The 22,710-nt window shown below is 35.9% G+C and overlaps 1 protein-coding gene across 1 annotated transcript in view; it reads right to left on the bottom strand.

The window, feature by feature from the left end:
* Positions 1 to 238: 238 nt before the first annotated feature.
* Positions 239 to 22,710, bottom strand: part of LOC150082959 (uncharacterized) — a 106,516-nt gene continuing 84,044 nt past the window's right edge. The window contains exon 4 of the mRNA XM_090377691.1: positions 239 to 2,423. Coding sequence (XP_090233817.1) covers positions 835 to 2,423 — 1,589 coding nt within the window. The 3' untranslated portion in view covers positions 239 to 834. The remainder of the gene's footprint in view (positions 2,424 to 22,710) is intronic.

The following is a 22,710-nucleotide window of genomic DNA, read 5'->3' as shown; positions in this document are numbered from 1 at the left end:
ATGAAATTTGTAAGAGTCACTAGTAAATAAATTATGTACCACATGCATACACTTGCTTTTCACAAATAAAGACTTCAGTAAAATCTCTTTAAAATTTGGTCTTCTATAAAGTTTCAAATACTCTGAACCATATGGAAAAGCATTTATGTATGTATGTATATATGTATATATAGATATATATACAGTGTTATATTTATATATATAAACTCTCTTCATTTAACTACAACATTACTTGCTTATTTTTAAACATTAAAGACTGATACACTGATTCCAACAGTATTCTTAACAGGATATCTAATTTTATTGGATGAGATTCAACTTTTAATTAAAACTCCAGTGTTAACTATTATTTTTGGAAAAGAATTTAGTGCACACGCATGCACACACACACACACACAAATGATCAATTATGCTAAAAGATTAACTAAAAAAAAGCCAATTAATGAAAACCTAACTTAGTATCCAGGTTAGAGTTTTCTAGTAATAACCATACAAACCAGAGTTACCTATGATGCCCAAAAAACTATATGGCATTTAAATAATCCAGTCTTTAATTGCCAGTCAAAGGGCTATTTTCACTTATTCCTAACATTTTAATTAACATGAAATTATCTCAAAGTGGCTGAGCAGTTCACTGTAGTCAACATGCTATGAACACACATTTATGCACACGACACCCTATCTATCTTTTAATTTAAAGTTATGCACAAAAGCTCACTCCTTTTGTGTAATCACAAGTGATGCGTAATTTTGGCAAATAATGCCACGTTAGAAACAATCTTAAATCAAAATATGCTTAAACACTTTACATTAAATTCTAACAGACTGCACACTTTAGAGTACATCTTTAGTAACAGGCACATGTGAGTTGCCATTATTTTTTTCTTTGCTATTAATCTGTTCTTCACTACCTTCAGTATCTGATGTAGCAACAGTCTGATGGTCATAACCATTAAGTTCAGGGGAAGCACACTGTTTTTTGAATAAATCGGCCCATAGGGCTGAATTTGAAAAACTGTTATCATGAAGCTCATTTGACCCTTTCTGTTCTGCACTAGACTCATCATGTTTCAGGGTGACTTTTGAAATATTGTCAGCTAATACATCAACACTACCACTACTCTTACATCCATTTCCAGAGTATGCAAGAGAATTGATTGCAGCATTTGTTTCAACAGGTTTGTTTTCCGGTGTGGCTTCTGAATTGGCTATTGTTATACTATTCTGCTGTATACTTGTGTTTTCAAAGCTACTAGCTTGTGATTTAGATGTAATATCTGTAAAGTTTTGTGTCCCAAACCCAACATGTGGCTGTGTATTCTCACTGCTAACAACCATAGTATCTGTGCTTTGATTAGCAAGCTGCTCTTCAGGAACACAACCACAACCATTTACAGGATGAACTACTTCACCCATCTGCATCACCATCGAAGCAGATGCATGTGGAGACATATACCCAGCATATGGTGGGTTAAACACAGGAAGATAAAACACTGGGGCAGAAGCTGTCTGTGGACCAGAAATATGAGAATATGGAAGGGTATGCAGTCCTGGAGGATATCCTGGTAAGGGGATGCTACCACTGGTAACTGCAAATGTTGATGGTGGCACTGAAAAAGGCACAAGTGGTATGGACGAGGCAACTGTTGTCATATGTTCTCCACCAACATCCATTGGAGTCTGCAATGATACAGACATATCATCTGTGATCATTGTTCCTTGATGGTAGCTATCCACAAGACTTCCCACTTCATTTGGATTAAAGTAATTACTGCTGGGAATATGTTTCTTTTTGGTGCGTCGGTTATGCTGCCTGTCTATTGGGGTTCTAGATTTTTGCCTGTCAGGTATATTATCCCCCTTAATATCAGTTTTTTCAACCGTATGCAATGTGGTTGGAAGAGGGACAAGGTGGCCATAAGGTGATTGCAAATGGCTAATATCAGCCATTTCTCCACCTCCAGGCACAGTACAAGTAAAAAAAGGTACCCCTACTTGGGGGTATCCACGAATATAAGGAAGGGTTCGCTGTATGAAGTATGGTTGTGGACTTGGAAAATGACCAACATTTGTAGCTGTGGGCATATTCACTGCAGGTGGTGGTACAAAAGCTCCAACAGTCAGGAGATCGGTGTTAGGAATGGTGCTACCTAAAGGAGAAGGATGAGGATGAAGCTGTGGACTGGGTACGGGTGGTGCTGAATAGACAAGAGGTTCTTCTGAAGAGGTTGTAATGAGGCTATCAGTTGTTGCAGATGGAACCAGGGTGGTTGTGGTGGTAATGGTGGAAGTTGTAATAGCAATGCTTGTTTCACTGTCAATAACATCAGTAGTGGCAGCGACGTTAACTTCGGCAGTAGTCTCAATGGTAACATCAGTTGAATCATCACTGCTAGGTGTAATAGCAGACTCCTCGAGTAAATCTAGAAGGAAAAATACTTTTAAATGAACACCAATCCAAATAATGTTCACAACATTGTAAAGTTCACTATAAAGGAGACAGAGAAGAAAAGAGATCTGATTATAAACTAAAGTGTTATCTGAAAAAATACAGCTTTAGTATTTACGTTTTATATTTGAGCCTTTAGTATTACATTTAAACTAAATGAATACAAACTTCATAAAATTTAACCAAAATCTGAATTCACATTCTGAATTATAATTGAAAATAATCACACATTTTTCAAGAGTAATGGCAGCAACTCAATAATTATAGCTGGTAACAGTGTGTTACCATTTATCAAAGTCCCAATGTACCTTTATGGAGGGATAGATGATTGCATGCCTTGAGTTGCATGCTAGTTTGATATATGAGACAAGTCCAACACCCACTAAATCCTCCATATTGTTAGTACTATTTCAGATTTGATTCCCATTTTAACAGCACTTTTTTTTTTTGAAGCAGAACCTCAAACTGTTGTGCTATTTTGCATATAGCACGATGCAAATGCAATGTGTAAAGAGCAGAATAAGTTTTCTTATACTGTAGGAGTAAATTGGATGAAATATGCAAAAGCACAGAAATATCAAAAGAAAGTTTTAATCACAAGTGATATGTAATTTTGGCAAATACCACATTAAAAACAATCTTAAACACTACATTAAATTTCAACGGACTGCAGCACAGACTCAAATGAAGAAAACAATGTTTTCATTTATACCATGTGTAACAAAAAGAACAAGAACATCATGCAATGGCATAGCTGGAAGGAGTAAAAAATTGGATTCAAATACCAGAAACTTTTAGACATACAAATTAAATTAATTTTACAAAAACAATCTGTTCAGGCAAAATGCTTGTGTTAACAGATATTCATGATTTAAAAATCAGAGCAATGTGGCATCAAGGAAAAATTACTACCATACATAAAAGGATAGTTAAGTGATAGGAGTCGGTAGTTACCAAGGATCACTTTTAGACCTACAAAATAAATTAATTTTTCAAAAACAATTTAGAAGTACAAGAAAATTTATTTTTTCTATTGGTACTAAAGTTTAAAAAGGATTTGTTTGGGGCAAAATCTGTGTTTAACAGATATTCATGATATAAAAATTAGAACAGTGCATAACCATACATAAAAGGATAGTTAAGTGACAGAAGTTGCTAGTTATCAAGGATCATTGCTCTCTTCATGAATTAATGTTATGAGTGGCATCACTTAATAATCACAGGATGACATACCATTTGGGTAACACTAAACTCATGGTAACCAATAATGAAACACATCTGGGGATAACTGGGGAAAAACATCTGAGGTCAGGAATAGGATACATGCATAAACTCTTGCAGCTTATTAAAGTTTATTACTATAAAAGTAAAAAACAAAATAATTTAAAATCAACTAGTTGAAAGTACACTAATAATAAATCTCAAAGACAACAGCAGCCTTCATGGGTGGGGGGGAGACAAAAAGAGTTAAGCTGTGAGTGGTGGTGCACGTGTGTAGTAACAAAAAGAGGGAAGGAAAATGATTAGGGGTTAATGATTCAGGGAAGCATCTGCCCACCTCATGCAACACCAATGTTCCAAAACAAGGCTGTGTAAAAATGCCACCATCTCTATTAATTTTAAACCCAGTACTATAGATGTGAGCAGATTTTAAAATCCTGCAAATATTTATTGTATACACATCATTTGGCATGAATTTATGTCCATCCTGCATAATGCACAGCCATCACTGACTGAGTAAGTCAATTGCCTCAGTAGTGTCACAATCTTTTAGGCAATCCTCCAGATGGTAAATAACCTCAACAATGTAGGAATGCAGTAAATGGTACTTTTTTGTTGTTGTTGGTGGTGGTATGTTTCTTTTTTGGGGGGGTAATAGTTTGCAACTCTTTTCCTACTGTATCATACAAATAATGTAGTTGTATCATAGAAATATTGTAGTTTTAGGGCAAGATTGCCAAAAAGTTCTGAGAACAGGGTATATAAAATCTATTAATAAATTATAGAATAGGTTATTCCAACAGCTTAGTGCAGCATTTCTCAACCAAGGTTCTACAGAACTTTACCAGGGGTTCCAAGAGAAATTGCAGATTAAATAAATACAATGAAAAGTATCAAATATCTCTTGAAATATCACAGGAATCTTTTTCTGGAAATAGGAATACCAGGTAATCTCTATGCAAGCTTATAATTGTGCTGTGTTGTGTCTGCATTCATTTTGTATTGTTGCAGAGCCACCTCACTCATGGCAAACAGAAATGCATTTTTCTATTGCCAAACACTCATCCTGGAAGAGGTGTCCATACCTGCAGGTCAAATTCTTAAGGATCCCACTTTACCTGCCAACTGCTACCTAGATTTCAAACTTTTCCAACCTTTCCTCAATCTCTTTGCTACCAGATTGTTCAAAAAGGTTTTATTTAAATATTTTAAAAAGAGTGACAATCTGGTCTTGAGTAGATGGTGCAGTTCCAAGAATCTCAGCAAGTGATTTTAAGAAGGGATGTCACAAGTGAGGTTTAGTGCATATTATGGTTGCTTGCTATTTTGTAATTTTTTGTCCCTGCATAGTTTCATAATTAGTGTTTTTAACAAAACCATGGCTGTTTTTGTGTATCCGAAATCCTACCCACATAACAGTATTTTCACATATCTGTTGAAAATCAAAAATGAAGTATGTAGGAAAGAAAGGTGTACCAGTTAAGGAGAGGGCAGTGAAATCAAATCAAAATTATCAGAGCCAAGTACAAGTAAAGCAGAAAGAGAGGCGATGATATTTAAAAAAAAAAAAAAAAAAAAGGCCTTTACAATGAGTTACCTGGCCATGGGTTTTACATGGGCTGGAGATGAGTGTTGTCCAATTTCACTGTGCACTGCTTGCAGGGGAAAAAAATAACAAAAATAACAGCTATGGCCCACAGAGGTCAAACTGACATTTCACTACCAATCACAGCCCACTAATCAAATAAAACATTTAACAACTTTTGGATTTACAAGGCAAATAACAAAAAAATTAAGTAACTATATAATATCGGCGTGGATACACCATAGTTAACCCATAAATTTGAACTACGTAAGTAGTGTAAAAGGCATCCGTTTAATTGTATCTCATATTGCGGGTGCCTTCACAATGAGATAGCTGGTATTGCACTACTGTCCAAGTCAACAGACATAACAAAGCTCAGCTACTGATATTTGTACATTTTGGGGAAAAAAAAAAAAAGTGAAATAATGAAAAATTTGTTGTTAAGGAATGCTAGATATGACCAAACGTCAAGACATTTTTAACATCTTGTCTTCTTATTCCTATTTGGAATCCTGTAGTTATTAAATAAGATGCCCTATCAATGATCGCTTCAATAAAAGGCTTTGTTGCACTTGTCAAAGAAAAAACTAGGGTTTATCATTTCCTGGAATTCTATCTGAACCTAAAAGTAAAAACATGGAAACAATAGAAATAGTTTTTTTATATATTCAAAAGTATAAAAAATGATACACGAACAAATTCAAATACTGCAAACATTTATTCTTTTATCAATTTAAAATGATTTCTTAAAACATGCAAATGAGCAATACTACTATCTCTTAACGCAGTCAATTTTAGAGACAAACAGGCCTACTGTAGAAAAGGCTCTGTTTCAACTGAAGTTGCCAGGATTGTTGACAATGCAGCAAATAGGATTAAAATTTCTGTACACTTACCAATTGTAAGTGTACAGAATACGCCGCCACATTGGGCTTTGAGTGTGAGGAGGTCTCTTAATGACAAGTTTCCTGGCCGTTGGACTGGGCGTGATGGTCCCATTGCGTGGCCACCACGTTCACTAGATTTATCCCCTTGTGATTTCTTCTTACGGGGATTCATCAAAGACACAGTCTACACGACCCCTGTTGCAGACATCGCAAACTTAAAGCGCAGGATTACAAATGCAATTACCATGATTAAGCGTGACATCCTTGAAAAAACATGGGATGAACTTTATTACCGATTAGATATTGTTCGTGTGACAAGTGGTGCACATGTTGAATGTCAGTAAAAGCTTCAACTGTTTTTCTCACATTTAACGCACGTTTTGAGTTTTTATCATTAAAATTACATTTGTTACAAACATTTAAAATTGGTTACACCTTTTTGGAACACCCTGTATATCGTAAGTTATTTACTAAGTTAGCATAGTATTGTCTGTTTCTTTTTGTTCCTTTGAAAAATAATCTACTTTTATTATTCCTTTTGAATCCCAGAAGATAGATAACATGACTTTGCCTGCCGATGTGACCAGCTTGGCCTTCTTTGGAGGTGGTAAATTAACACGCTTCTATTGCACTTCTATTGTTTTGATTGCAATTTTGACTGGTTAGTAATGATGAAATGTTTCATCGACAGTTGCATATTTGGCTAGAAAGTTTTCAGGATCTGCTTCATAAAGAGAAAAAAAGTCGCGTTGAAGTTTTGAATCGAAGACGATTTTGATATGGTGCCAAAAAAAAAAAAAAAAAAAAAGCGAATCGCCCAGAAACCTTTGTTGTGCCTAATTCATTTGACAGAACATTTTTCATCCTCAGTTGAGATGTTTACTATTACTTCCATCAAATTTAATGCGAATTTTAAAATTCACATAAGATGCATTTTTACGTGCCTCTTAGGTGCATAATATTAAATTTTCTTTTAATTTTTAAGTTAAATTATGCATTGATTTTGGAATTCATTTCAGAACAAATGACCTCACAATTATTTCTCCATTTTCTGGTCTAAGAGACAGTAACGTGTTTAGCTGTGAATTTCTACTCTAATGTTTAGTGTTATTTGATATATCAAAAGAAACAGTATGGTTAGTATGTTGCTTTGTAAGAAGATGGAGATAACCGTAAAAGTTACTTAACCCTTTCCTAGATCCACTCAGTTTGAATGATTTAAAGTTTAAGATAAATAACAGGATGTGACAAATACAAATAAACATGTTTATCATCCAATTTAGTTCTTAGAATTTTAACTGGTATGCATCTTCACGTTAAATGGTAAAAATCAAAGCAACTCTTTCACTAACAAGGTTATGCAGCCTTTAGTAATTTTTTTTTTTTTTTTTTTTTTTTAGTTGTGTATTTGTTGAACTAGATAAATATACTGAGTATCCACATTTTATAATGGAAAGCTATTTATATTCAGGTCAAAGTTACAGCATTGGCACATATCAGGGCCAACGGCCTCAGTGTGCTAAATTTAGCATGAGGATATTAGTACTGAACCATGCTTTGTCATGTAGAATGTACACTTCCCAACCATTAAATATGCTTACACCTATTATAAATGGCATAACTAGAAAAAGGGGGCCTAAATGCAAAGTGGCTCCTCCGAAAGTATTCAGAGTTTTTGGTAAAAATAAAAAATGAACAATACAATGGTAAACATGTATTTAAAATCGTTATCAATACAATATATTAAATTCTGTAAATAAAAATGTAAAATACTATATATTACTTCAAATGAAATGAAGTAATATATTGACACGTAATTTAGAATGGTTTTCGTCTAGATTTGGCAGCATTCGCAAAATCATTAATTAATTTAGAAACGTCCATTCTTTGCTTCTTGTGCTTTTATGTTAAGTAGTGCTAGCGCTGATAGACGTTGTTGCTCCATGGTTAGGATCGCCAGACGTTTGCCAACCCAATACGGGACATGTGGTGTTCTTGGACCTCGGGGGGGGGGGGGGTGTAGTTGACCCTCCTTTTATTATTATTATACATATGGTGCAACGAAGCCTGAGGCTTATGCTGCACCAGACAAAAAAAAAAAAAAAAAAAAAAAAAAAAAAAATGTGAATTATCTAGAGAGCGAGAGAGAGTAGACGGGAGTCACCAAGAAGGAGAGGAATGATGATATCCAGCTCAGGACCCTGGGTGTGCTAAGCCCATACTCACCAAATGTGAGTCCCTGGGGATTTTCTTTATGTACGACCATTTTTTGGGATAATTCACGCATGAGGAGTTATTCAGGAAGGAGAATGATGTAGGTAAAGTAAACATTGGCAGTGAGCTGGATGACTTTGTAATAACTGAGAGGAAAGTGGAGGAGAGATTGTTGAGGATAAACATAAAAAAGGCACCTGGGGTGGATGGGATCTATCCAGTTATATTAAAGGAGGCAGCAAAGGAAGTATGCAAACCCCTAGCCATAATTATGAGAGCTTCTTTGGACTCAGGGGAGGTACCCACCGACTGGAGATGTGCAAATGTAACCCCAATTCACAAAGGAGGATCAAAGGCTGACACAAGTAATTATAGACCTGTTAGTTTAACTTCTGTTCCAGGTAAATTAATAGAGGCACTGGTTAAAGAAGCACTGCAGGATCATCTAGACAAGAATTCAGTTATAGCTCAGACGCAGCATGGTTTTGTTAAGGGCAGGTCTTGCCTGACCAATTTGATTGGATACTATGATGTAGTCACAAAAGAACTGGATGCAGGGAATAACTTTGATATTATATATTTGGATCTTAGAAAGGCTTTTGATACTGTTGCACATGGAAGACTGCTGCACAAATTGGAGCAGTGTGGCATTGGAGGCAAATTGCTGCTATGGATAAGGGGATGGTTGAGTGGCAGAAGACAGAGAGTGGTAATCAATGGACACTGCTCAACGTGGACTAATGTTATTAGTGGAGTTCCTCAAGGTTCAGTGTTGGGTCCATTGTTGTTTTTGGTGTTTATGAATGATATTGATGATGGGATATCAAGTTTAATGTCTAAGTTTGCAGATGATACAAAGGTTGGCAGGGTCGTTAAGGACACTACTGACGCTATGCTGCTGCAACAGGATCTGGAAAGGTTGAACAGATGGGCTGAGAGGTGGCAAATGAAGTTTAACATTGACAAATGTAAAGTACTACATATGGGTAACAGTAACCCCAGAGCAATGTATTAACTCTGCGGTACTACACTGACAGTGGTGGAGAATGAAAAGGACCTGGGGGTAATTGTGCAGGCAGATATGAAGTTCTCTGAGCAGTGCAGACGAGCTGCAAGAGTAGCTCATGGTGTCTTGTCAATGATATACAGGAATTTTTCTAGCAGGGATAAGGAGGTGATTATTCCCTTGTATAAGGCAATGGTTAGGCCACATCTTGAGTACTGTATACAGGTCTGGAGGCCTCATTTCAAGAAGGATGTAGAGCTGCTGGAACGGGTACAGAGAAGGGCAACAAGATTAGTAAATGGAACAAAGGGTTGCTCTTACGAAGAAAGGCTTAAGTTTTGCAAATTACAGAGTCTGGAGACTAGGCACCGGCGAGGTGATCTGATAGAGGTGTATAAGGCTTTGAATGGTTTGAGCATGCTCAATGCCAATGGGATTCTTCATCTTTCTCAGAATAATCACCTCAGAGGGCATAAATTCAAATTGAGGAAGGACGGATGTCGGACAGATGTGCGGAAATTTGCCTTTGGCCAGCGGGTGGTTGGTTGGTGGAACCGACTTCCATCACTTGTTGTTGAAGTTGATAGCCTAAACAAATTTAAAGCTCAACTGGACAGGTATTTCGAACGAACGGAGGGGTGAAATGGGAGAGGGTTTTTTTTTTTTTTTTGGCTGATGCTGAATAAGCTTGCTTTCTTGCATCATATGCCTCTACTAATGCTAATGCTAATGCTAATTGCTTTCATGATATTCGTAATGTAGTATGCTGAACAATTCTCTACAAATTTCGGTACAAATTTCATTTTCTATTGCCACATTTAATTTCTCATGAAATATTTAGTGAATGAAGAACTGAGATTTCTGTTCATTGGCACATATGAGTTATTTTGAAATTGATAAACATCCGATGAAGCTTTGTCAACTTCTCCCACCTCAAAATTGCCAATCAAGTCCTGAAAACAATTTTTTAACAATGGAGTGCAGCACTGATATTGAAGGCAGTGATAAATTGGAGCCAAAAATTGTATCATAGCTCAAACATTAGTTAAATATTTAAACAAACTAATTACACTTTTTATTCCATCATTCTTCTATGTATTTTTGGAAGAATTGCGTGATTTGAGATGGGGGAAAAAATTGTTAGCCCAAATTTTCAGATATAAACATTAATACAAATTCTGTTGAAAGTAATGTAGCACCATTTCCAGCAATCCTTTCAATTTTCATCTTAACTGGTCACAATGATGATATGATGGCGATAACATCAAATTCATGTTAAAAATACATAGATATTCATTAATATCAAGCAATGCCAACTACTCTCTCGGAATTCCACGGCTTCCTACCTTAGTTGACGACCAATGCCTCCTAGCGACAGTCAAGATGATAACAGGCATAATGGCAACACCTTCATTCTAGGATACCTGTGGCTGGAGGATCCCCCCCCCTGCTGCCCTTAGGGCCAATCCCGAGCTCTACTCGCATTCAGCACGACTCCATCTCTCGGACAGGTTCTTTCCTCAGCAGATGCTCAAGCAAACCCAGGCACTGCACACCGACCTGAACAAATTTGCTGCTGACTGGACTTACCGGAAAAAAATTATGACGAACAGGACTAATCAGCAATGACTGATTTATATTTTTATTCACCTGTATTATAAATCACTGTTGTGTAGCAATATAGTGCAAGGAAGCCACAGGCTTCTGTTGCACTGGGTGGGTGGGGGAGAAAAATTATTTTCTTCCCTTTTCACATAGTTAACTATCCAGTTGATCTTTAAATTAAATCAAACTGTCAGCATAAACTACCTGTTAATGCAACCTGTTTAAACTATCAATGATTCGCTGGCTAAAAGAAGGCTGTCTACAATCTAGTTTAAAATTTGAATTTTTGCTCCCGAGTTCTAAAATTCTCTATAACGGTGAAAATCCCACCTTTGTTCATTTTACTAATCCCTCTCAGAGCCTTACAAAACTGTCAGCCTCAACTACCTGTGAAGGCAACCTGTTCCAACAATCTGACTTGCTGACTAAAAGAAAACTTCCTATATTCTAGTCTAAACCTTGTCCCCTATAATGTAAATTTAGGCTTCAGAGTTCTGGAATTCCTATAACGGTGAAAATTTCTGCCATTGTTTATTTTACTAATTCCTCACAAAGCCTTATAAACCTCAATCAGGTTGTCTATGAGGTGCTTGCTTGTTAAGCTCTGTAGTCCACATAGACAGTCTTTCCTGACATGGTCACCCTTTTTGTTGATCTTACCTTGTGAGTTGCCCATCTTTGGACCTTTTCAAGAAGCTAAATGTCTTTTTTCTTTCTTTTTTTCAGATGAGGTCTTACAATTACCTTATACAGGACCTCCATATCTCTACAGGATAATGTTTGATAAATCACTGATAGGACACCAAGGACTTCCTGGCTGCCTGTTTACACTGTTCAGAAAACTTCATATCTGCCCATATTATAACTCCCAGTTCCCTTTATTCCTCTACTGTTTCTAATTCAACCCCAACAAATGTATAATTTATTTTTGGGTTGCTATTCCTCAAGTGTAAGACACAGCATTTTTCTGCATTAAAACATAGCTGCCACTTTTCTGACCATTCTTGCAGCCTGTTCAAGTCTTGGTACTGATTATTAACTACTCTACCAATCTTGACATCAAGCTTTCTATCCAATCGTCGATGTTGTTTATAAAAATCAGAAATAACAGTGGTCCAAGAACCAATCCCTAGGAGACCCCATCTGAAGATTATCCATTAACCACAACCCTCTGCCTACTGTCTTACACCATTCAGCAATCCATCTTAGAATTTTTCCAATAATCACAACATTTTCCAACTTATACAATAAACTCTCACGAGGGACTGAGTCAAATGCCTTGCTAAAATCCAAATAAACTATGTTGAAATTGTTTCCTACATACAGCTCATTAGTAACTGTGTCAAAATAACTTACTAAGTTAGTTACAAACATGATTTTCCCTAAACAAAACAATGTGGTATGTTATTCAGAATGACATAACTATCTAAATGCCCCTGGATTGCACTCAATCACTGCTTCTAAGATTTTCCTACCACTAAAGTTAGACTAATTAGTGTATAGTTACCAAGACATTGCATTTTGCTGCATTTTATATATATATATATATATATAAATAATGTGAGGTAAAAGTTAGGCAAAAGTAATAAAAATAAATAAATATGGCTATGTAGCTATCATTAGAGGCAGCAAATGCACATCCTCCACATGCCTAATTATATCTGATAATTAAAATAAATATGATATTTAAAATAAAAACATCAGCCAGTAGTACGGCAATAATGCAGAGCGAAACGAAACGCAAAATAATATAAAATAAACAAACAAGGAAGGGAAAGTAGAGATAATAGAACAAAAAGGTAGTCGATAATCCCCTGTAAAATTTAGTCAATTAAGTCATTAAACCCAATTAATAAAAAATGTAAATTTAAAATAATGCCAATTATAAATAATTTAGCGGTACCCCCCTCGAAGGTACCAGTTCCAAAAAACGTGAAATATCACCAAAAAAGGGTTAAAGAAACTACCAAAAAACTAAAATATCAAAAAGATAGACTGACCGTCATGCCCCATATCAACAGAGGACCACGAGGCCAATAATGGTCATGGAATCGCTGCATTTCAATCGTCATACAAATCATCGCAAAGGCAGAAATATCGAAGAACCAAACACCTCCATTCTCCGATAGATCAACCAATGCAGAGGATTTGCACGGCGGTGGTCCTTATGCAGCGAAAAATAAACTATAGAACAGACAGCACTCTTGATCAGAGCCACACCACTGACATAATGCAAGCTTAACCAGCTTACATAATAGAAAGGAAAAGAATAGATGGCGGCACAGGCGCTGCTTATTTAGCATATCAACCCACTACTACCACTAATTTATATTATGTGAGGTAAAAGTTAGGCAAAAGTAATAAAAATAAATAAATATGGCTATGTAGCTATCAGTACGGCAATAATGCTCTGCATTATTGCCGTACTACTGGCTGATGTTTTTATTTTAAATATCATATTTATTTTAATTATCAGATATATATATATACTTATTAGCATATGATTTTCCTATCACTGAAGTTAGACTAATTAGTATATAGTTACCAAGACATTGCATTTTGCTGCATTAAAACTCTTAGAACCACCTTTATGTACTGGTGTTACGTTGGCACTTCTGCAATTGAAAAGAATCTCTCAAGTCCAAAGATGCTTTCATAATCAACTTCAAAACACTCCCTGGAAGCCTCTCTCAAAATTACTGGGTATATGCCATTAACTCCAAGAGCGCCCCCCCTCCCGACTTGCCTTTAATAGAAAAATGCAAAAGTTTTTCATATGACTTGGATGCATTCGCACAGCCACCTCTCAGCAAGAAGGGGCCTTTCTTCAGTGGACAGATGCAAAGTACCTGTTCAGTTCATCTGCTGGGCTGTCTAAGACTTTCCCACAACCAGTGCACAAAGTCAGATCTGATTTGCTTTTTTCTTCCTTGTATTCACATACATGAAAAATTCCTTGTCCCTATTTTGCTGTCTTCTGTCATTTCATCTGTACTTTCCTCTTTATTAGGTTTATTTCCCAGTAATTCAGTATTGATTTCATTTTCAACATAAGATTCAGAACTTGTTAAATACTCCTTTTTGTAAAGCTTCACATACAGCCAAATGAAACCTGCATGCATAACACTGCTAGGATGAATATCACTTATGCTACCAAATTTTAACACAATGCCTGTACGATCAGTTAAAATAGCAATAATGTGCTTTTCAAAAAGAGATTAAACTATACCAATTTATTTTATAAAATAAAGTTTTCTCTGCTGGAATTCCAGAATTTGGCATTCAAATGCCATTGATATTTAAGTAGTGACGATTTCTTAGAGACGTATATTTGTCTAATGAAATAGTAAATCTTTCACAATCTGAAATTTTCTTGGCTATTTATTCAATTAGTCTCGCAATTGCATATTGCTTGTGTACCATATTCATCATGTCATATGGGTTTCTGGGCAAAAATAATCAATGTTATTTATGAAAATGACAGCTTTCATCAATGTCATTTATGAAAATGAGAAACAACAGTGGTCCAAGGACCGATCCTTCAGGGACCCCACTCCTGATGTAATATCAATCTGAAGAATATCCATTAATCACAATCTTCTGCCCTACAGCCACCCAGCAATCCATCTTAGAATCTTACCAGTAATCCCAACCTGTTCAAAGCTTATACAGTAACCTTTCATAAAGTACAGAGTCAAATGCTAAAATTTATTTGCTAAAATTCAAATAAACTATGTCAAAATAGCCTACTAAGTTAGTTAAGCATGATTTTCCCTTAACAAAGCCATGTTGTGTATCTTTCAGAATACCACATCTATCTAAAATGCAAATACTGCTGTACTCATAAATTAAACACATTCCAGAAATGAGAAATATACATCCCAAAGTAATAATGGGATGAATCTAAGTCCAGCATTTCTCCCACACAGATCTGTCTAGAAATTTGGCAACTTTAGTATAAATTATTTGTTTGATGTATTCAGCAATGTAATATGCTGTATACACACCTTTTTATGCAAAAATATTTATTTGTATTATCAGTTGTAATTTTCTAATATTAACTAGTCTACTACAGAAACTTAATTTATTAATGCCCTGCATTAAAACATAGCTGCCAAAAAAAGTGCATGCCGTTTTTACATGGTTAATATCTTGACAAAAATTGTGGATGCCATTATCTGTTAATGCATTTTGAAAGTACAAGTGCCACTGAGTCAGTTGATGCCTAGCACTAAGTATGAAATGGTTTTTTTTTTTTTTTGTTAGTTGTTGGCACATCAGCTTCTGTGACCATAATGCACCTCCCAAAGTTTTTGCATTTTACTCTGATCCAAGCCTGAGGCAGGATTCAAACCCGCGACCTTTAGGTTGCCAGGCAGGCACTTTACCCACCTGGCTAGCCCAGTCGGCAAGTATGAAGTGCAGTTTATTAAAATAATGAAAGTGAAGAAAAGAGGACTGCTCCAATTACAGTTATTCAAGCATCTTTACTTTATCAGGGCACAAATTCTACACAAGCAGCCTGTATGATACACATGGACTTAGAAGACTGAGTGAACACACCCATCAAAATGTGTTTAAAAACTTCAATCAGGTGATTAATCACTTGATGATGCACACTGTGATGGTTAACTGACCACTGATGACAAACTGAAGGCACTACTAAACTGGATTCAAGCCACATGCTAGGTCAGAAAAATTCCATAGAAGCAATGACTTTGTTTACATAAAATGGGAAAGGCATACAAACTGAACAAATTGGTTCCACAAACTCACAGCCAACAACAAATTCCAGAGATTATCTATTTGTTTGTTGCTGCTTTTGGATCACAATGATCATAGCCATTTTTTGAAAAGTTGTTGACACAATAAAAAATGGGTCTGGTCAGCAACCAAATGATCCCATCATTAGTTTTCTTGTGAACCTATCAAAGGCCCTACCTCACCAACATATCATATAGGTTTGGCTACATATCTGGTAGCATCCATTATAAGCTACTACTCTCTGGCCAAATGTTCATAGGAAAATAGTTTCCCCTCCCCCCACCATATGCTAATAAGTATATATATATATAAATATTATATCCTAAAAATCCACATGAGCTTTTTTGGCCATCTAATATAAAGACTGTAAAATAATATCTGCACATTCTTTGCAGTTACTGTTTAAAAAAAAAAAAAAAAAAAAAATCAGATCTGTGTGGCTGTTTTGGAGTGTTTGTAAATTGTCGCAATGCCAGATTTTGATTTTTTTTCTTTTTCTTTTTTTTTTTTTAACTGATTAAAAATGTTACACAGTGTGCAATATTACACTCAGTCATAGTTGCACTACATGACTAAAAGTAATCAGGCATACACAAGTATGTTGGGAGGGGGGGGGGAGATCAAAAATCTAACACACATAATATGATAGGGACAGTTTTGGTCTATATGATAGCTTCCACACTCCTGGGCATACCTTCTTTCAATGTCCAGTAGGTGCTGGCTGGAATACCTTCTTTTCGCCTGCAATGCTGTTTTAACTGCATATTGTTAAGTTTGCACAACAATTCATTCTGCAGTATTCAATTGGGATTGAGATCTGTTTCCATCGTACTGCAACAGTGCAAAATTTCTCCAAAACATACAAGTTGGTTATAGACTCAGGGCTGCCACAAGCATGTTCAATCAGTTGTCAAACATGGCCCCGCATTCAAATGGTCTAAATAATAATATCATCCGCATTTCTATCAACACGCCAACTGCTGTCTTAATGTCTAGTTATCCACATTATCATCACTCCAAGAGTGCTTACGCGAGTCAACTTGTTCTTAATAAATGTTCTGTTTGATAACAAACAGTAGGACGTTATTTAAAAATGTAATTTTTACATTATACTCACTTTCAACGATATCTGTATTGTTTTTAACTTCTGGAGGTAAGTAAATAACAAACAGGGCCCCACAAATTTTGGGCCAGCACTGCATGGACTTTATGGTTTCAACACTATTACCAATGGACCTAGTTCAGTCTAGCAAAAACACCATACCATCACTTCTCCAGCATCTATTATGAGTCCTACACAAGCACACAATGTAAAAAGCTTCATTATTTTTAAATAATCACTTGAAATTAGTCATACTACAAGATACTGACAGAACCAGTTTCCACTGTATCCAGAACACCAAGTTGATCATGTACTTCAGTTTCAAACACTAATGCAGCTAGTTGTCCATTCAGAGCCCTGAAAAAAATATGCATGATATGCATATAAATTAGTCTGTAATCAAGTCACAAAGGAGGTTAAGGCAAAGAACAGCAGCAGCAAAGACTTCTATACTTATATTAACAGTAGAAGAAAGGGGTTGAATCACACTGGGCCACTTGATGTCAATGGGTTAAGTGTTGATGATCCTGGTCAGGTTGCTCACTTTTTTTTTTTTTTAAATGAAACCCACAAACAAGCATGAGAAGTATTAGAACCTAAAGTACTTAGTAGAGGTTGAGTATTCCTAATCCGAAATGCTTGGGGCCGGAAATGCTTTAGATTTTGGAATACATGGCATGGTGGGAATATAATTTATTTCATGCAAGACATGGCTTTATTTACTTAAAAAAAAAAAAAAAATTATGGTCTGCTTCCAAAAGAATATAAATGCAACAAACAAAAAATAGAAATGCAACAAATACAAATTTATATTTCATGAGAAAAAAAAATTCCTTTTTATTTACCATACCATCTTCAGAAAGAACATCACAAGCGGTTGAGGGAACGGGAACTGGGTTCTTTAGGGATGAGGTGACATTGTGCTGGATGGCCTTTTTAAATGCTTTTTCCAGTCATCTGCCTCATTAACAAAGGTTTTTGTTGCAGAAGCTCTTTTATTTTATAAACTGGCATTATTTCTTGTTCTGTTATAAAAGCCACACTGCTCTAGTCCTTTAATGAGTTCATTACACTTTTCCATGTTGTCTATAGGCATTTTTGCTGCAGTGTTAACAATGTCATCTTCACTTTGACCATAATCACCTTGATTCAAAGCCATTTCAACTATTTCACCAGTCATAGAATGAATAACTGGAGCCTCATCAATGTTACAGACTTCTTCGATATCCACTTTTTCCAGCTTACTGAGAGACTCCAAAGGCAGTGTTTTTGCATATGTAAGCTCAGACCATCTTTTTCTCAAAATCATTATATTCTTCATCATCATCATCACTGAGGTCCAAGCATTTGCAACAGCACATACAGCATCCTTCAGGTTAAACTCCTTCTGGAAACCTTCCACACCCACACTTCTGTTCACTGCTGTCACAGCATGCTGTTCAAGAAAGTGTTTTTATATTTACACTTCACTGATCTAAGGATATCCTGGTCACATGCTGAATTAATGAAGTCACGTTTGGGGGAAAAGTACATAACAGACATTTTCGATGAGCAGAACAGTTGTCAAGAAATAAAACCTTGCAGTCATCATCCAGTCCAGCTTCACTGCAATGAGCACAAGCTGCTGGTACAAAATGTTTGTGAAACCAATCAGAAAATGTTCCTGTTGATCCATACCTTTTTATTAGCACAATAATGGCTGATAAGAAATTCACTCGTTTGAAACAGCGGACACAAGCTTTGGCTAATCACAGCAAGTTTACACCTATGTGTGCCTAATGAATTAGTACATCTCAGCACAGTTAATGTCTTTGGCATCCTTAATTCTTGTTGGGCCTGTCTCATCAGTTGTAGTTAGTGTCTTCCTAGGGCAATAATGGCAAAAAAGTGATGTTTCATCAGCAATGACCTTGGAAAGCTCTTCAATGAATTTCTCTGCTGCCTTGTGATCAGCAAATGCTTTATCACTACAAATCTTTAAATATTTAATGCTGTGTCTTTTCTTGAATTTCTGTAACCAGTCTGTTGAATATTCACAGTTCTTTATGATAGATCTTTGCTTGTTTCATGATCAGCTGACCAGTAAGTGGCATTGTGTTCACTGCGATGCTGACGGATCCACTCTTAAAACACAATCAAGATCTTCATTTTTAGCTTTATGCAGTGATTTTCTATTTTTCATTAACTTCTGTTCATCAGTTTCACAGCATAGAATTTGAACAGTTTATCCTTCTCTTTTTCCAGTTTGTAGATGGTGGTCGTTCCAACAGCAAACTTCTGTAAAACATTTCACTTACACTGCTGCCCAGTTTCTTCAACAAATTCACTTTCTGTCCTATAGGTAAACTTAAATGCTTATTCTTCTTCTTATGACTGTTTGTTACTGGGGTATCAGGTTTTTTTTTTGGACATTTTCAACAATACTTTGCACCACAGAGCTGAGAATAAACTAAACAAATGGTGAGTAATGGACATAGACACCTTTTGTTAATGATAATTGGCACTTTACTGACATCAACACACTGTGTGACAGCTCTTTCCTGTATGGCCTCCTAGTTTCCAAAATTTGAGTATTTTTCAAAAAGTTTTGGTTTTTGGAGTTTTTCAGATTGGGGATACTCAACCTGTACTGTGTATGGGATGAGGGCTAAAAAGATGAAAGAAGATACTTTTTGACATTTTAGACTTAAATTTCTGTATATTGTAATTTCCGGCAAATACATATGAAGGGGAGTTGTTCCAAAAAAATGAAGTTGAAGAAGAAAACTTGGTTCTCTGAGTTTGAAGTTGGACAGTAATAGCAGCAGAAACAGAACATCTATGAGACAGAGTAGAGAGATTCTGTTAAGATGAGTCATTAATTAACCTAACTGCTCTCTTTTGAATGGAATCTAGAAGCATAAGGGGGGGTTGAGAGCACAACCCGAGACGTGGGAACAATATTCCATGGTAAAGTGGGTTTGCGATTTTTATGCAGTGAATAGCCGTTTGGAAGAAAAGTAACACCAAGAGCAAAAGAGAAAACCCAGTTTTTTTTAAATGCAGAGGAAACAATGTTCTAATCTCTCTTGCTTATTCCAAGATAGATTAGAAGTCACAGCAATCCCTAATAGAGATATCCGATCTTGTCTAGAAATCCGAGTGTCATCAAAGATAAGCATAGGAGCAGAAGAATGATTTTTTCAAGATATAAGACAGGACCGAATTTAGGATTGAAATCAACTAAGTTAGCATTGCCCCAACTGGGGAATTACCTGGAAATCAGCATTCAACAAACTGGTAGAGGATAATCAAAAAGTTGAAGCTGTTTGAACAGGGCAAGGTTTCTCAAACTGGAATGCAATGTGCTATCATCACAAAACCAGGACAGGATTTCGGGTGAATGGAAGGTCAATCTACAAGAGGAAAAGAGAGAGAAAGAGCTGAACCTTGGGGAACAACTCCACTAGAAGTTAGAAGACGGACACCCATCTACCATCACCCACAGTGAGCAATCAGAGAGAAAACTGGATATCCAAATACAAAAAATAGCTGGCAAACCATAAGATGGAAGCTTATTTAAAAGACTTATGCCAAACACGATCAAAAGCGTTTGAAATATGAAGAGAAACTGCTTGAGTTTCACCAAATTGAATTCATCCACTTTCCCATTCAGATTGTCCATTTGTCCAAATTGAATAGATATATTTGATCCACATTCCCACATGAGGAATTCTTTAGGGGAGGGGGATGCCAGAAGTTTATTCAACTCCAACTGGTAGCTAAGTGACTGTGATAACTGAAAAGAAATTGAAGCCAAACATAAAAAAAGGCACCTGGGATGGATGGAATCTATCCAATTATATTAAGGGAGGCAGCAAAGGAGGTAAAGCAAATCCCTATGGACTCCAGATGCACAAATGTATCCCCAATTCACAAGGGAGAATCAAAAGGTGACATGATTAATTACAGACTTCCTAGCTTAACATCTGTTCCAGGCAATATAATGGAGTCGCTGGTTAAAAAAGTAACACAAGACCACCTGGACAGGAATGCAATTATACCGCAATCAGCATGGATTTGTTAAGGGGAGGTCTTGTCTAACCAATCTGATAGGTTACTATGATGCAGTAACCAAGGGACTAGATGCAAAAAATAATTTTGATATCATAGTTGGCTTTTACACATTGTTGCACATAAAAGATTGCAGTACAAACTGGAGCAATGCGCCATTAAGGGCAAGTTACTTCTATTGAGAAGATTTATTAATGATATTGATGAATATATATCAGGCTTAATGTCTAAGTTTGCAAATGATACAAAGGTTGATTAATGGCAGTTATCAAGGTGAGCTATTGCAACAGCAACTTGAATAACTCAAAGACTAAACAAGTTTTTGACCTGATTCATTTGCAATAGGTTTTATTTAGCAGTAAAACTGAGAGAAATTGAAGTAAAAGTTTCCAACAGATTTTCAAAATTTCCATATTTTTTAAGTTTCAGCGAAATATTCGTCACTGGTACTTGAATAATTCAAAGACTAAATGAGCTTTAGATCTGATTCCTATTTCATTTCAGTAGGTTTTATTTAGTAGTAAAATTGAGAAGGAAAAAAGTAATTAATAAAAATGACAGATTTTCAAATTCTGAGAATTGATTTAACTCCCAGTGAAACTAACTTGACATTTATTTTGAAGAGAAAACAATTTCTTAGCTTTTATCATCACAATCAGTAAATCTAAGGAAGACTTTCAACAAAGTTGCTGTTTTAAGTTTTATATAAACCCAAATAGTTTTATTTATTTATTTATTTTATGTTCCTGAATCCAAATTAGAAAGCAGCAGTGGAATTACAACGGATCTCCAACTCAAAAAAAGTTTCAAACTAAACTTCAGCTGAAAAAGTGTTAGCCTCAATTTTTTCGGATACAAAGGGATTGTTGTTAATTGATTATCTCTATTCCTAACAGAGGAATATTATACGAGCCTTTTGTCAAAATTGAAAGCTGCATTTTGGGAAAAAAAAAAAAAAAACAGCAACATAAGATGGGAAAGTTGAATCAAAGTTTTCCTTCTCAACTGGCACAGAGGTGTACATGCTAAAATTCATGGATGTGGATTTGAACAATTAATACCCCTCCCATCCAAATAATCCAAATCTGACCACAAATAACAATTATTTGTTCAGAAACCCAAAGTCTCATCTCAGTGGAACTCATTTTAAATATTCTTTGCAGATTAAATACATTAAGTATACTGAAGGGGCAAATACATTGGAGGGGGGGGAAAAATTTGTAACTGTCTTTTATACTGTGTACTCAGAAATATTTGACTACCTCTTCTAAGCACCATGATACACTGGATAGAAAGGAATATGAGCAACATGAGTGGGGGGTGGGGATGTGCTTCAGTATCTGAGCCATGCTGATGTCCACCAGATACAGAATATACCTTCATTAGCATGTTCCGGACAACTGCTGATGTAAATACGTATACGTTATTTGAAAAATAACTTCTTTTTATTGTTTTAGAATAATCTGAACATAGAAAAATACCAAGAACCTTACAATGAAGGAGGGGTTGTTTGGTTTTTTTTAGGAGCATTAGCAACTAAGGCCATATTGCTCCGAGGATATGTGGTGGTCATTTAATCAAGAAGCGTGTGCTACGCACTGCTGCTTCTGCCCACCTGGCTACGGAGATGGAGAGAACTGAAATTGTAAAGTGGCATGTAAAATATGAAAATGCTGCAGAAACTGCATGCCAGTTTGGGAAATTTTAATCACAAACCAGCTACGGTAATACCATAAACCAAATTGTGAAGTGGGAACAGAGCACAATCTATCAAAATGTGGTAGACATTGTATCTCCAGGATATCTGCAATTTGGAACTTGTAA

This window comes from Mastigoproctus giganteus, chromosome 7 (genome assembly GCF_048544385.1).
Source record: "Mastigoproctus giganteus isolate SK-2022 chromosome 7, ASM4854438v1, whole genome shotgun sequence".
Taxonomy (NCBI): domain Eukaryota; kingdom Metazoa; phylum Arthropoda; class Arachnida; order Uropygi; family Thelyphonidae; genus Mastigoproctus; species Mastigoproctus giganteus.
The sequence above is the reverse complement of the archived record's forward strand: the minus strand, read 5'-3'. Positions and strand labels throughout refer to the sequence as shown.